Genomic DNA, 16,044 nt, shown 5'->3' on the forward strand with positions numbered 1-16,044 from the left:
ACATTCGTTTTCAGGAATAAGTAAATTTACTGAAAGATTGCCTTAGGATAACTAATAAAATAGTGTTAAATGCTGACAAGAAATTAAATGTCTAAATACAAATATTAGAATACAAGATGAGTTTACTGATGTGCTGTTTTGAATTATGTCTCCAATACTAATAACTCCAAAGAGCATAGCAATATGACTGCGGTCTTCTGAAAATACAAGCAAGGTAAAATTGCGAGAGTTCTGTGATCTTTATAAATGAATACATTTAATCAACGTACATACTTTAACATCTGCAGCCTTTTAGTCAAAAGCTAAATAAATTAAAATAGCTATTTAAGTGACTTGCCATCATATGCAAAAAACCTTGAAGTGAATGAATATCTAAACTTTTACATTTGCCACTCCAGTACGGTCCTAATAAATATGTTAATTATCAGAAGTATTTTTTAATTCTTTTTTTTTTTTTAATTCCTTAACGATACCAATGCATGCTGGCATTGAAAAGGTTGTGTTGGAGCATGACAAAAGCATTTTGTTATGAGCGTATTGATTGAGAAAGGTACCAGTTTTAATAGTCTATACAGCCTTTAGCTTCTAGCATCAGTTACCTGTCTATTACTGGGTTGGCATGACCTCACCAGAGACCAATTTTTTCCATTTAAACCATATAAGCAAAGCACAGGCTTTCCAACCCAGACCCAACAATGCCTTCTAGGGTAGGTTTGCCTGGTAGGCATGCTATTTCTCTCAGGCTTGTTGAGAGAGCTTATTTTTAAATGTGCTAGTAGGACAGTTGAATAGTAAGTGGTTCTAGACCGTTAGAATTTTTATTTAGATGTCTATTATTCCTAGAAACATTTTTGTCAAGTTTCATTGTAAAGTTTCTCAAATTTTAAAATACAAGCTTTCAGTCCAGCATACTGTAGGTCACAACTTAGTTTAAGTTCCCAAACAGTAGCTGATGCCCAGCTGACCAGCAGTTACTGGTATTTTCAGCAGGATTGCCACACTACTTTTTTTTAAAAGGAGGCCCTTGAAACCAGCTTAAAATGATACTAACAAGGCTGTAGGATGAAAAAGGTGATGTGTCATCAGATTAGGCACTGCTACAAAGGGTGCAGGCTTCTTTGGAATTCACACAGCACTTACCCTGGACCCTTTTCCATCATCACATATGGTTAAATGTATGTTTCAATGCCAAAGGTGGAAACACATCACCAGAATTTGGTCCAGTTCAGCTGGAATCGCCCTTGTATAAGATCTGAAGTATGAATATGTAATTAAAACAACAAGATGTCAACTTTTAACTGCTTCTCTTCCAGTCATCCCTTGCTCCAGTAATGTTAGTCTACATGTTCTCATCATTGTTTATACCAAAGTTGTTTTCCAAACACAGACGTTTTGTATTAAACCCAATACAGATACATGTATAGATCTATAGGGGGTAGGGGGTAGGAATTGGAGTAATATATGTTCAGTATTTCAAGATTTAATTAATACCATACAAGTAGTTAGAAGCCTTGTATCGCTTTCAAATTCCTTTTTAGATGAATATTCTATAAACCATTAAGATACATACAATGTGGGTCTGTGCTCTTGAAATGTTTAAATGCAGTGCTTCTTTGTGACTTTAGCAAAGCACATAGTTGATGGCTTTCAAGATGAACTTTTGAAGCAATAGGCTGTCTAAATGGAGTTGGGCTTTTAATAGAACACAGGTAGCAAAAACCGGCGGTATATTGAGATACTGGATCATGCTGCCTATGAAAGAGGAAAACGCTATGCATCTAGATTTCTGTAAGATGTAAAATCACTTTACCAGCAACACATTTATGGCAATTTAAAAAGGACATGCATAATGTTGCTTTCTGTATACACCATTAGTGCTTATGAATACAATAAGACACTATGGATGCAACATAATGGAAGTGTTTTTTTTTCTCCTTACTAAGTGACAGTTATAACATTAGCAAAATCACTCATGTTTTTCTTTTGTTAACACGCTGAAAAGGTTGTGAAATATACACGGCATATCAAATATTATTATGTTTTAGAACAAATTATGCATTACTGGTATTCTAGGTTTTTCTTTAATTAGGTATGGCATGGTTCGCTTGTATAAAGCGAGTTCAGGTGATATAGTTATTAGGATCAGCGGTATTATCTGTTTTTTTTTTTTTTTGTACAATAGTAATTCGTCCATATTGACAGTTTTTTGCATTTCTTTTGGTATTAGGCGTCAGTTTCTTTTAACTGTCGTACAGTAGAGGCTGTGTAAATGACAGGAAATGCATGTGTGCCATTTAGCCTAATAAGCAGCATAAATCTCACTCAAATAATTCCTGGCCTTATTAAATATCTATTTAGCTCACACTGAATATAATGTACCCACCTTTTTGGAAAATTTATCATTTCATGTGTTCATTAATTTGGCCATCCTGTAATGGTACAGTAGCTTTGATTTATATTATAATTAGGCTATATATTTATAGTGTTTATAGTTGTACATTACATATTTAATATAAAACAGTTATTGTTAGACATGCACAGCACTTGATAATTGTGTATTATGTTTTTTTTTTGTTGTTTTTTTTTTTTTTTGTTTATTGTCAGTGAGCCCTAATATAAAACACAATGTGTTGCATGCACTTCCATTGGCGCTCTCAGATAGCAACATACCTTAGAGATGCCATATTTCCGGAGGTATGTTTATAATACAATGCAGGGATGCAAATCATCGGTGAGTAGGGTATAGTGGTAAAAGTACAGCGTGTCAAAACACTTTTTGTTGTGTATATCTATTCGATTGTCCAGTTGAATCATGGTATGGGCATATGTTAGCACTAGAGAGCAGTAGTGATGGTGATGGTGACATACTTTCAGATGCTAATAAAGCCTCTTGGGATCCGTTCTGCTTTGTAAGGATAGTTGTTTTCCTACCTATCATTTTTTATTGTCATGATAATATTTTTGTGTTGCAGCCTTTGGGTGCCAGTGACTACTTGAAGATGTCCACAATTTTTGATACAGTGTTTATCCGCAATATACCCCTTCTGAATTTGACAAAAAAGACCCAGGCCAGGCGCTTCATCACCCTCATCGACACCTTTTATGACAACAAAGTACGATCTCCTTCTCACTTCCAACGGTTTTATTATTTCAAGCAGGGTCCTTACAGGTTAAAGCAAGTATCAACCTTTTTGAAAAAAAAAAAAAAAATATATATATATATATATATATATATATATATATATATATATATATATACACACACACACACACACGCAGTACCAGTCAAAAGTTTGAGTACACCTGCTTGAAACCAGGTTTTTCATGATTATCTATGCTTTTAACTGTATAAACTTGATACGTGTACTTATATAAGCTTATAATCATAAGTGAATTGCATTTGAAAATTTAATTTTTAAATGAAAATGTAAATCTTGTCAATTTGATTTAAATGGTCACCCAAAGCAAGGGGATTTCAGTCTGAAGCCCAAGTCAGTTAAAAGTCTGAAATGTGTATAACACGGTGTTTGAACACTGGCCTAAGTATAACAGTGTCTTTGTTAGATGTTCTCTGACTTAACTAGCATGTTACCTGATTAACCTTTTGTCACCAATTAATGTTAACAGGTGAGGGTCCATGATTACTATAAATATAGGTAGCTTAGGCACAAGTTTGTCATTCCTGCATGTAAGGGAGCAGAAAATGGCAAAATACGCTCAGTTAAGCAAAGAAAAAAAGACAAATCGCAAGAACCATCAAACGATTTGAAGAAACTGGCACTCATGAGGACCGGACAAGGTCAGGCAGGCCAAGGGTGACCTCAGAATCAGAGAACAAGTTAATTCAAGTCACAAGTCTGCGAAACCAGCGATTACCTGCCCCTGAAATACAAGCTCAGCTAAATGCTACTAGAAGTACAGATGTTTCAACATCAACTGTTCAGAGGAGACTGCGTGAAGCTGGCCTAACCGGAAGAATTGCTGCAAAGAAACCATTGTTAAGAGTGTAGAATAAGAGGAAGAGACTTGTCTGAGCCAAAAAAACAGAGAAACTGGACTTTTGAGTAGTGGAAGTTGGTCTTATGGACTGAAGAGTCAAAATTTGAAATATTTGGGTCCACCTGCCGAGTATTTGTAAGATGCAGAGAGGGTTAGCGCATGAGTTCTGCATATGTGGTTCCCACTGTCAAGCATGGAGGAGGCAGTGTCATGGTCTGGGGTTGCTTTGCTGGTGACAGAGTTGGTGATCTTTACCAAGTCCATGGCAAGCTCAACCAGCATGGCTATCGTAGCATACTTCGGAGGCATGCCATTCCATCAGGATTACGGCTAGTTGGGCAGTCCTTCATTCTTCAGCAAGATAATGACCCGAAACACACCTCAAAGTTGTGCAAGAACTATCTGGCGAAGCAGGAAAGTGAAGGACAACTCAAACTAATGACCTGGCCTGCCCAGTCTCCAGACCTCTATCCCATAGAACTTATATGGGATGAACTGGACAGAAGAGTCAAAGCAAAGCTACCCACAAGTGCCCTACATCTCTGGGAATGGCTGCAGAAGAGCTGGGAAGACATGTCGGGTGATTTCCTGCTGAAACTTGTTAACCGAACGCCTCGTGATTGTGAGGCTGTTATTAAGGCAAAGGGTGGCTATTTTGAGGAATCAAAGATTTAGAGACAATTTTCAATTTTCTTGAACACTGTTTTGATACTGCTTATGTGTTGTTTTGTATATTGTAACGTGTTTTCATTTTCAAGTATTTGCAGAAACGTATACGACGTAAAACATTGTCAGTTATGAAAAAAATCTAGTTTCCAGCAAGTGTACTCAAACTTTTGACTGGTACCGTATGTATGTGTGTGTGTGTGTGTGTGTGTACACACACACACACACACACACACACACACACACACACACACACACACACACACACACACTGCTGTGCAAAGGTCTTAGACGTGCTGCATTTATGAGCATCAACAATTTACAAAGCCTCCACTAGTGTTTTCTACTAATTATAACAACCTTGACTTGCATAAAGAAAGAAAAGCATTGAGTAAAGTAGCTTTCATCCATTGATTTTTCAAGGTGTGTTATCCGAAGCATAATCAACAAGTACAGAGAAACTGTAATTGATAAACCCAGGACGGGAAGACCCAAAAAGTTGTCTAACAAGGAAAAGCAATACATGAAGATAATATCCTTAAGGAATAGAAAGAAGACAAGCGTTGAATTGACGACAGAACTGGCAGAAGGCACAGGTGTCATATTCCATCAAATCAACAGTATGGAGGTCACTCTTGTTGCAGTTAGAATATCTTTGTTGAGAAAGGGGAACAAGACTAAAATGCTAAAGTATGCACAAGGACACAGAAATTGGACTATGGAGCTGTAGCAGGGCAGGAGCCCTGCACATGGAGGAGTTTTTGTGTGTATACATTGTAAATAAGTGTGTAAACTGTTGTAATTAATTTAATGAAGTACCTGATGATAGCCTGCCTGCTGTGTGTGATTGCCAGCTGTGGATAATCAGCAGGTAGGTGTGTTGCAGTACAGTGTCAGGTATAAAGAGGTCCTGTCTGTTCACTTCGGGGTTGCTGCAAAGCCACGGACAATGGGCTAAAGGTCATCAACACTACCCGGACATGGAGACCTGGCTGCGTAATCCAGGATCAGAAGTGAAACTGCCGACGGCCCTGCTAGTAGTTGGAGTCGTAGTTGGTTGTGATTGACCAGAGAAGATTAGTTCAGGGATTGTAAATCCCACTAATGTATAGTGAGCAAGGTGTATGAAGCGGGACCTCCATGCCAACTTCATTAAATTAATTTTGATAGTTTTTTTGTACTGTGTTTTTTTTTTTTTTTTTGCAGTTTTTGTACAGCTTGCTGTAGTCCTCTGTGCGTTACCATCGTTGGTAACGTCACATGAGCATCTATTTGCTTTCATTTTCTGTTTGTTTATTAATAAATCCTGTGCGCCTGTGCTGGCGTTTAACTCCACATCCATGTGTGTCTCTGTATGCTTGAACAGCGGCTACCCACACACGTGACACGAGCAAGACCCTGTCACAGGAACAATGGTGCTTTGGACTGTTGATGGGTGGCAGTTCTGTTGTCAATTCAACGCTTGTCGTCTTTCTATTTCTTAAGGATATTATCTTCAAGTATTATTCATACTTGTATAACAGCTTTTTGGGTCTTCCAGTCCTGGATTTGTCAATTACAGATGATGTGTCTCTGTACTTGGTGATTATGCTTTGGTTACCACACCTTGAAAATCAAGTGATGCGACTTATTTCAATGAATGTTTTTCCTTCTTTATGCAAGTCAAGGTTGTTATAATAGTAGAAAACACTAGTGGAGGCTTTGAGTAAATTGTTGATGCTCATAATGCATCAGAGTAGAAAAATGCAACATATAAAGAGTATTATATGCTTCACAAAAGTACAAATTATCGATAAAATACTGTTGATTAAGATAAAGAAAACCTTACTGTGCCAGTATTTTATAACTGTTGTAAAATTAGTTGTTTATCACTAGAGTCAAAGAGTGTCCCAGCTGCTTAAAACACGAGAACTGCAGAGTTTACATCTTTATTTAGAAAATAAATCTGGATTAGTTAATGGGGCATGTTTAACAAATCCTTATAAAATTCAAACGGTTTACTTTTAAAACAGTTCAAATGTGATGTTAACCTAATGTCCACAGGAAGAATAAACAGTATGAAAAAGATATTGAGCTAGTGCGAGTTCTGCTTCTTGGGACAGAAAGTAATCTCTTCTCAACACTTCTTAGTGCCAGGGTAGATAAAGCAAGAGACACAATGCTGCTGAAATACTTTGAAGGGAGGTTATTTATATACTATTTAGGGGTACAGTATGTTTTTAAAAAGATTTTAGGTTTATTTTCATTTAACATTAACCTATTTGTTTAATCAACAACATACATTATCAATATTTGTTAGAGCTTTCTTTTAATGAAGACAATACTACATTGTTTGACGCTGTAATCCGCATGTCTTTCTCTCTAGGTGCGAGTCGTCTGTCTTGCGAATGGACCTTTGGATAGAATATTTGTTCATGATCTCCATAGAAGTGACGAGGAATCTCACAGAATACTTATGGATGACCTCGGACTGTGCCATGTAGGTGATGATAAATAAAATGACTTTCCATATCAGGCTGTAGCCTTAAGCCTTTAGAGAAGCACAGTGCCATTTGCTAAAGAACATTGGCAGGTAATTAATCTCTACATTTCTGAATTTTATATTGCGAGGGTCAACAGTTATTGTCCTGACCTGTCGCAGATATGTTCAGAAACAGGCTTGAACAGGTATATAATTATGGCTTGATCAATGTAAGTCTGTCTGAGGTCTGTGGGGATAGCTGTATTAGATTTGTAGTTGAAAGAAGAGATATTAAGGAATAGAGGAATGGGTACTATACGATATGGTTGGCCATGCTCCGGCTCCGGATCCATTGCCTTGATTTTGTACAAATCTTCGCCAAGCTTTTATTTTTCTATTCAATCCTAGCCTCCTTTTGTACGTTTTGGATTGCATTTGCCTATAATCTTTCACTCACTCACCTCTTCTATGCAATTATAAAGGACCCTCTCTATATGCTTGCACTGGGTTTTATAAAAAGGTAATGGCTGCAGATACCGCAATACATCAATCTAGTTGATCATTTTTGACAATCCTTTATAATCAACAGAAATTACAGCATAGTGGAGAGTAGAGCCATTGTTTGGTGTTACTAACTTGTCAGACATCTGAATTTGGCAGTTTTTACTTTAGTCTTTCTATATACTAAGCATAGACCCTGTCTCTGTTTGTTGGATTTGTGTTTTCTAGGATTCCGCTAGCAAACTTTCCATTTTTACTGGGGAAGAAGAAATCTTTGCATTTCAGCGTACAGTGTCCCGCCTCACTGAAATGCAGACAGAGCAGTACTGGAATGATGGGGACAGGAGCAAGAAATAACCAGACACCGAGGATCAATGGCTTATTGGAACTTACAAGCATTGGGGAAACAAAATTGTTGTGATTTTAGACAATGCAATATATTTATTTTACTTGATGTCCTCATTGCATTTTAGCCATTGCAGCATTGATCTTCCAGGTGTTGATTGTATTTTATATTTTAAATACAAAAATGTTATGCAATTGTATTGTTCTACAATTAAATATTTCTGGAACATTTGGGGAGGAATTGCATTTGATTTGACAGGTACTGTTAATGTATGTTAGAAAATGCACAACAGGTTTGTTCATCAGTATGGTCCTCAAATCCAGTAAGTTGCTATTTAAAAAAGAAAACAAAAACAAGCAAAATAAAAAACTCTGGATGTGTTTTAAATGTTATTTAAAGTTTGGTGCCACACATTGTACTGGCCACAAGTGATCAAGAAAATGAATCTGGCAGTGTAATGATGTGCCTGTCTGTCCATCTCTATTTTTGTGATTAATTTAAAATTGTACATATTATTTGAGATGGAGTCCAGCGCACCCTACTTCAGTTAATTTTGCTCCATGATTGAGAACTTTTTCTATATCAAACTCAGTTGTAGCGGAAACTATTGTCTGTGTGTCACTAATTTTGTATCTGCTGTGTCTGGTTACTAACATATACTTGTTTTTAAAAGCCATATACAAACCTCACAGTTTCAGTAAAGCAGGTTAGCTCTGCATGTCTTAAGCCCATGAAACGCAAGGCAACTTTCAGGCAACTACATCTGGGAATTATTGAAGCAGCTAGTACTCTAGGTGGCATTTTCAAACACTTTTCACCAAGATGTCCATATGAGAACTGCTTGAGAAAGTTACCTTTACTGGTTGTCTCACAAGCTGCCAAAAGAAGTTGGCTGAAAATCATTAAGTGCTCCATTGGACCTTTTACATAAATAATTTATACCATCTACATTTTCTGAATTCAAACCTCCTTTTACATGTTCCTTTATTCTCTACTGTTATTTCTGCATTATTCACCCTGATACAAAATGCCAGCACAATCCACCAGTTTTAAAAGCTGTATTAAAAAGAAAGAAAGAAATTACCCAAGGGTAAGGATAGCAGTGAAATGGTACTTAAGCTAGTGAAGGGCAGGGAAATGGATTTGATGTCAGGTACTGTCTTTACCAAGTACTCTTTGTTTGTCTGTAGATATTTCAACTCATTAGGTAACTGCTGCCCTCTAGTGAAGGCATTTAGGATTTAAAAGAAAGGCAGATAAAGGGTCTAGCAATATTATGTGCTAAACATCTAATAAAAGTGCAAATTACTGATGATATTTAACAGTACAATGTTTTTGTTGAGAATAGTCGAAAGAAGTCTTAACACGATACACAAATTAAAATAACAGTTAAAAACATCTATATTGGTATGTGACCTAATTTCCAATGAAGTATCAGGCTTCCTAGCACAGCAGCCTAGTACAGTGCTCCCCCTTTATAATGTTGTAGTCAGCAGCCATAGTTAAGAGACCGTGCTGTGCTGAGACTAGTCTTAGTGTAATGGTATTATAGGGCAAATGGGAGCCATAAGAAAGTTTACAAACAATCTTGCTTGTTTGGTTGTTAGTAGCTCATTGATCCCAGAATCTCATCAATCAGCTTCTTGAAGGATCCCAAGGTGTCAGCTTCAACAACATTACTGGGGAGTTGGTTCCAGATTCCCTGTAAAAAAGTGCCTCCTATTTTCTGTTCTGAAAGCCCCTTTGTCTAATCTCCACTTGTAACCCCTGGTCCTTGTTTCTTTTTTCATGCCGGAAAAAGTCCCTTAGGTCGACATAGTCAATACTTTTTAGAATTTTGAATGCTTGAATCAGATAGCCGCATAGTCTTCTTTGTTCAAGACTGAATCGATTCAATTCTTTAAGCCTGTCTGCATATAACACGCCTTTTAAACCCAGAATAATTCTGGTCACTCTTCTTTGCACTCTTTCTAGAGCAGCAATATTCTTTTTGTAGCAAGGTGACCAGAACTAAACACAGTATTCTAGATGAGGTCTTACTAATGCATTGTAAAGTTTTAACATTACTTTCCTTGATTTAAATTCAACACTTTTCACAATATATCCATGCATCTTGTTGACCTTTTTTTTAGCTTCCCCACATTGTCTAGATGAAGACATTTCTGAGTCAACAAAAACTACTAGGTCTTTTTCATAGATTTGTTCAATTTCAGTATCTCCCATATGGTATTTATAATGCACATTTTTATTGCCTGCATGCAGTACCTTACACTTTTCTCTTAAATGTAATTAGTTATGTGTCTTCCCAGTTCTGAATGCTGTCTTGATTATTTTGAATGACTTTTGCTGCTGCATCAGTGTTTGCCACTCCTGCTATTTTTGTGTCGTCTGCAGATTTAACATGGTTGCTTACTATACCAGAATCAAAGTCATTAATGTAGATTAGCAATAGCAGAGGACCTAATACTGATCCATGTGGTACTCCATGGGCTATCTAGATCAATTCTGAGTTTTCTCTAATCAGTACTTTCTGTTTTCTACATGTTAACCACTGCCTAATCCATGTGCATGCATTTCCTTAAATCCATACTGCGTTCAGTTTGAGAATTAATCTTTTTTTTTTTTTTTTTTTTTAGAAATTTAGTCATTGTCATTTATTCTCTTAGACATTTAACATCCTCTTTTGAATGTTCTCTTGCTGTTATAATATTGGAAAAAAAAAACTTTTTGGAATTGGTTTTAACCCCCTTAGCAATGTTCATTTCTGTTTCTCCCTTGACCTTTCTAACTTCCTTGACTTGCAGTTTCAAGTACTCTTTCTGTGTACTTTGTTCTTGGTCTCTTTTAAACGCTCTATAAAGTGCCTTTTTAAATTAATCTGTTAAACCATTTTGTTTTAGATTTATCTACTTTTGGGATGCAATTGTTTTGCGCCTCTAGTACTACATTTTCAAAAAACACTCTATGACTGGACCGTCTTTATACTGTGGAGCAGGTTATAAGAGCTGCCTTATAAAGGGGAGAGCACTATAATTGGTACAAAATACACTTTTAAACTTAACATACAAGTGAGATCAATAAAGAAGATAAAAGATCTGGAATGGCCTCTGGAATCACCAGATCTCAATCCAGTAGAAATGCTTTGGACTGATCTGAAAAAAAGCTGTAGCCAAGCAGTGTATCCAATCTGTTTGAGCTGAAGGAAACATGCAAAACAAATGGGCCCAGATTTCACCAAGATGTACATAAACATCTGAAAACCGTAATAAAAGCAAAAGGAGGGGTGTCAATACTTCTGTCATGAACAAATACTTTCAATTGTTATATATATATATATAAAGATTTGTTAAATTAGTAGAAATTGTGTATTTTTCTTTTTGATGTATTAAAAAGTGGTTAAAATGTACTAAATGCTTGGCCTTAATCTGTTACCTTGAATTATGGTGTACACATCTTAGGGTGCCAAAACTTTTGTCTGTGACTGTATAGAGGCACTGGGGCCACAATCCATGTTGAGTTTATCGCATGTGAATTTAAAAGTAGTGGTAGGAAAACCAAAATCAAGAAATTAAAACAATATCAATCAATTCTTACTGACTAGTTGGGAAAGAAAATGTCACATCCCAAAATGAACCCTTCCCAAAAGTGCATGAAATATCCTGACAATATTTAGTACAAATGTTTAGTTCTGCAACCAACACACTTACATGCTGGATAACAAACACAGAGTCCTTGACATTGTTGTTAACATTCATATCTATTGGAAGTACAGTATGACATTAGTGTACCAGTAATTCAAATAATGACATAAAGTAATAGTTTGTCTTCAACAGATCACCTTTTGTTTTCTCTTCTCCTCTTGTCTGACAAAGTTACAGAAAACATTATTTTGATGTTGTTTTTAACTTAGTGGAGCGTGAATAGAAATGCATGTATGTATTAGCAGCATTCTTCTTTGAATCCCAAAATATTGGCGTATAAAACGTGAATGAATTTTTTGGTGTCTGTGTGAGTGAATTTTGAAGGTCAGGTGATTGAGGATATTGGTAACTGTCATAAAGATAAAAATCGTAAAGTATGTTACAGTAATTTGATTTGCAGTGTTTGAATGTTTTCATTTCATTACACTGGATATTCTAATTCTCATGAAATATACCACACAGTAGTGGTTGTGCTCATTTAATGTATTTCTACAAAATGACTTCATAAGAGGGTAATAATGTTAATAACTAATAAAACCTAAGAAAAACTATTTTAAATCATAGAATAATTATTCATTTGAAACTGCATTGTCCATTTACTTGCTATACTGTACACTTTCTTCACGGTACTATGCAAATAAAAACAACAATATACAGTGCTGCGTTCAGTATCTCTTATTACACGCTGGTGAAGGCATTAACTAAAACGTGTGTCAGCGGCAGTTTCTTAAGTTTTACCTTATTTTTTCAGTGAGTGTTTTTGAAGTCATGGATGTCTTAACTATATTTCTGTATTTGGTTTATAATTAATGCAAGTATAATAGAAATATAGGGTAACAGTGTTGCACTCTGAGGATTGGCCCGTTACTGTGCAGGTATTAATGTTTAAAAAGATTCAAGTAACAGGTAATTCTGAAATGCCACACTAACGAGCTAGGAAAAATAAATTGAGGAAAAATTCCAATTCAAGCAATGAACATAGCATATTCAGATTAAACAATAATGTGACTATTTAATCAGAACAAAAGACTCAATTTCGATATGAGTAAATGTTTTTCATAATTTCCTCAGATACGTTTTTCCAGCTATGAATTAATTGGATTGAGCCTGTACAAAAAGTACCACAAGAGGGCAGCAGAAGATTACTTTTAAATGGGTCTTTACCACCTTATTTTTTCAAAGCGCTGATTCTTTACTACTGAAAAAGCACCTGGGGATTGTATATGTAAACAAGAAATCAGCTGTTTCAAATACATTTTCTTCCACCAATAACAGCCGACCTGGAGGAATGTAACGTTTGGGAGTGGGCTGTGTTTGTTTGGGTGAGTATCAGTGACACCCAGAGGCAAGGGAGAGGCAGAGAGAGTTTGCAGCCAGGAAACTTGTAGAACTGGATGAAACTTTATTTTCTTCTTTAGAATATCTTGTAATAATTCTTGGCCCAGACCAGATATCTGGATCCTGCCAAGTATAATAGCATAATTATTTCACTGATTAGTGTGTTAACAAGACAGCCACAAACATTCTACAATTGAAAGGGATTCAGTATTGAGCCAGGCTCAGAAGCAAGCTTCTAACTCAACTCAAATAACTCATTATTTTGTTTCAAATACTGTTTTTATGAATGAAAATAAACAGTTTAACATTAATGAAACAATTGTACACCTTACAACATCTTACATTCAGGTTTTAGAGTAATGATTGCAATACTACCGACAGTCTTGATGTTTGTTTCAACTGATGCGGGTGATTAGAAAGGTCATTTTGACAGTGCTTCTGTGAAAAAAAAAAACCCAAAAACATCCTAACCAAATGAAAGGATGTCAGTCCCACTAGAATGGTGTTCCCTGAAAGTTTGATGCCTCTGGCTTCCAGGTTTAATAGCTCTGTAGCAAAAAATAATAATAATGAAAAAAACAAACAGCAATCATAAGTGCCCCATTGACTTTATAATTGAAAAATATCAAGAAGACAAACAAGACTATGACTTCTTTAGATGATCTCTGTAATTAGTCACTTTGCCTTTCATTGCGTGTTGAAAGGTTGGAATGATGTTCTAAGAAACTGCATCAGAAAAAAGCTGATCCTATCTTGCAGTGTCACTTCATGTGCTCTTTGTTGTATCTAAAATGAACATAATAAGTAACTTTAATTGTCACTGTCCATTACACAGTATACAAAAAGTTGGTGCCACAGACAGGATGATGCATGACTCAAGAATGTTAAGCAGTCTGGTGATGGCCATAGTTAATATTTTTTTGGGGGGGACATTGCTTTGTGCTGTACCATGTGATATTATACAAGAAAAGAATTGCAAACCGGTTACACAGATACTGTGCCATGTGTTAAAAGTATTGTGCAAACATGACAATAGATGGGGCCTTTAATTTATGTTAAATGTTAGGTGACTGGGGTCATGCAGTTCCAGGCCCTTCATTTAAGGTTCATCTGGTACCTTCATCGTTGTACACCCTGGGTTATATCAGCCACCTATCATTATTTATCCCAAGATTATTCCTAAAATATATCTGGTAATAATATAATCCAGGTGGATTCTCTGGTGCTGTAAAATGCTATTAAAACAATCCATATGTGGCACAACCTGGCTTTTGCATAAGAGGCCGTGTACACATCTTGTGTCCTGCATGTAATATTTAAGGATAAATAGCTGGTCACTTTATCTTTCAAATCACATGACAAAATGACCATTCAGCTCATACAGCCTCACTTTCTCACTCACTCACTCACTCACTCACTCTCTCTCTCTCTCTCTGTCTCTCCACATAGGGTAGGTGGGACTGGCAGAGTTGAAAGTTTACCATGAGTATAAGTAAATGAGTGTAAATCTCAAATGATGTGATTTGGCTAATTTCTAGTCAATTGTTGAAAAAAAGAAGCAAAGCCAGAGTGCTTGTTATGTTTTATTAATTTATTTTTAATAAAGATTTAGAGGACAGATCTCAAATCCCAGTGCACTAGAGCGGCTATTTTGAAAAGAGCTTTGAAACAAAGTTAAAGTTATAAGTGTAAAGTTGTCAGGATGTTAACAATAAAAAGAAAAATGACAGGTACGTTATTTAAACAGTTGTAGCCACGCGTCACGTGGGGACACGTAACGCTATACTTTTCTTCGAACCCCGCTGCTTACTCTTTAAGCTCCTGTGTATTTGTCAGATTTGAGATCCTTGTTGGTCTATTACAAAAGAAAAGATAAGCAGTGTTGACAATTGGGTAAAAGCCCTGTGATTGAAACATATTTAGCTTTCAGTTGTTGTATATTATATTCGTATATTATGTTTTGATAGGGTGGCTCGTGAACGACAGTGGGGAAAGAAATATGTATGACTCAAGCTGTGTTAAAGTTGTGTGCAACTATTCAGCAACAAAAAAGGGGAACACAGAAGTATGTTGATGACTTTTCAAGGTGCATTAAAGAAGGGTGCCCAGTGAAACAGGCTGATGTGGCTTCATCGACCACTAGGCCATGGGGTAGAAGACAAAGCTCCCAAGGAACCTGCTGGCACCTTATCTAACTGTAAACATTGTCCTTCGCCTTTCATGAGCACTCAATCACTTCGTTATGACGACATCATTTATCTCTGGAGCTCAAGAAAACGGAAGTCATTACTTCAATTTTCCTCAGCTACATAAATGATGTCAGGAAAACGTAAGTGATCACTCTTGTGATCTCGACATAGCAAAGTTTTTTTGATATGATTCGACTGATCGTTTTTCCAGTCTGATTATTAGGGCACAGCTGCATTTTAGTATTACTAACAGCAATAACAGCTGGTTCAATTGTTTTCGGCGTGTCATAGAGTAAATCCAGATTATCATATGTATCGTTTCTCGAGTCAAAAATACACAACTCACTCGATATATCGTGGGTCTCGGGGTCCAAAATAAATCCCCTATATATCGAGGGCCGCGATTTAGCGTGAGACCCATTGAAAAATAGAAATAGGCTATACTAAACACCCACTCCCTTGTTTTTATCAGGTGCGTCAGTGTCCAGTATAAATCCTCTGTGCAACCTGCTCATTTCTTCGTATAAAAATCAGTGTAACAAATGTTCGTATAATTTGTACATTGGAGGTTAATTGCTTCTCATCAACTTCAGTCTCCAATTAATTTCAAGAGTCTTCCTCTGCTTTCTCAAATACACAACCCCGCTGTACTGAAATAATCCATTCCCAACAACATATGAGGCAGCTGACGTCACTGCCTTGTGACTTTTGCTAGTGCATTGTTGCCACACGTGAACACCTCGTCGGCTAAAATAATTAGCTTTGTGTTATTGGGCAACAGATGTGTACATGATAACAGTACGATATTAAAAGTTTGCGCTGTAACTTTCAGACACAAGTTGT

The 16,044-nt window shown here is 36.4% G+C and overlaps 1 protein-coding gene across 2 annotated transcripts in view; it reads left to right on the forward strand.

The window, feature by feature from the left end:
• The window catches only part of afg1la (AFG1 like ATPase a), a 56,429-nt gene extending 46,836 nt beyond the window's left edge, over positions 1 to 9,593 (forward strand). The window contains exons 11-13 of one of the 2 annotated variants that reach the window (XM_041253328.1): positions 2,973 to 3,113; positions 7,031 to 7,144; positions 7,856 to 9,593. In XM_041253328.1, the coding sequence (XP_041109262.1) occupies positions 2,973 to 3,113; positions 7,031 to 7,144; positions 7,856 to 7,984 (384 nt within the window). In that variant the 3' untranslated portion in view covers positions 7,985 to 9,593. The remainder of the gene's footprint in view (positions 1 to 2,972; positions 3,114 to 7,030; positions 7,145 to 7,855) is intronic. The other variant, XM_041253329.1, reaches the window with a different exon arrangement.
• The last annotated feature ends 6,451 nt before the right edge of the window (positions 9,594 to 16,044 follow it).

This window comes from Polyodon spathula, chromosome 6 (genome assembly GCF_017654505.1).
Source record: "Polyodon spathula isolate WHYD16114869_AA chromosome 6, ASM1765450v1, whole genome shotgun sequence".
NCBI classification, from domain to species: domain Eukaryota; kingdom Metazoa; phylum Chordata; class Actinopteri; order Acipenseriformes; family Polyodontidae; genus Polyodon; species Polyodon spathula.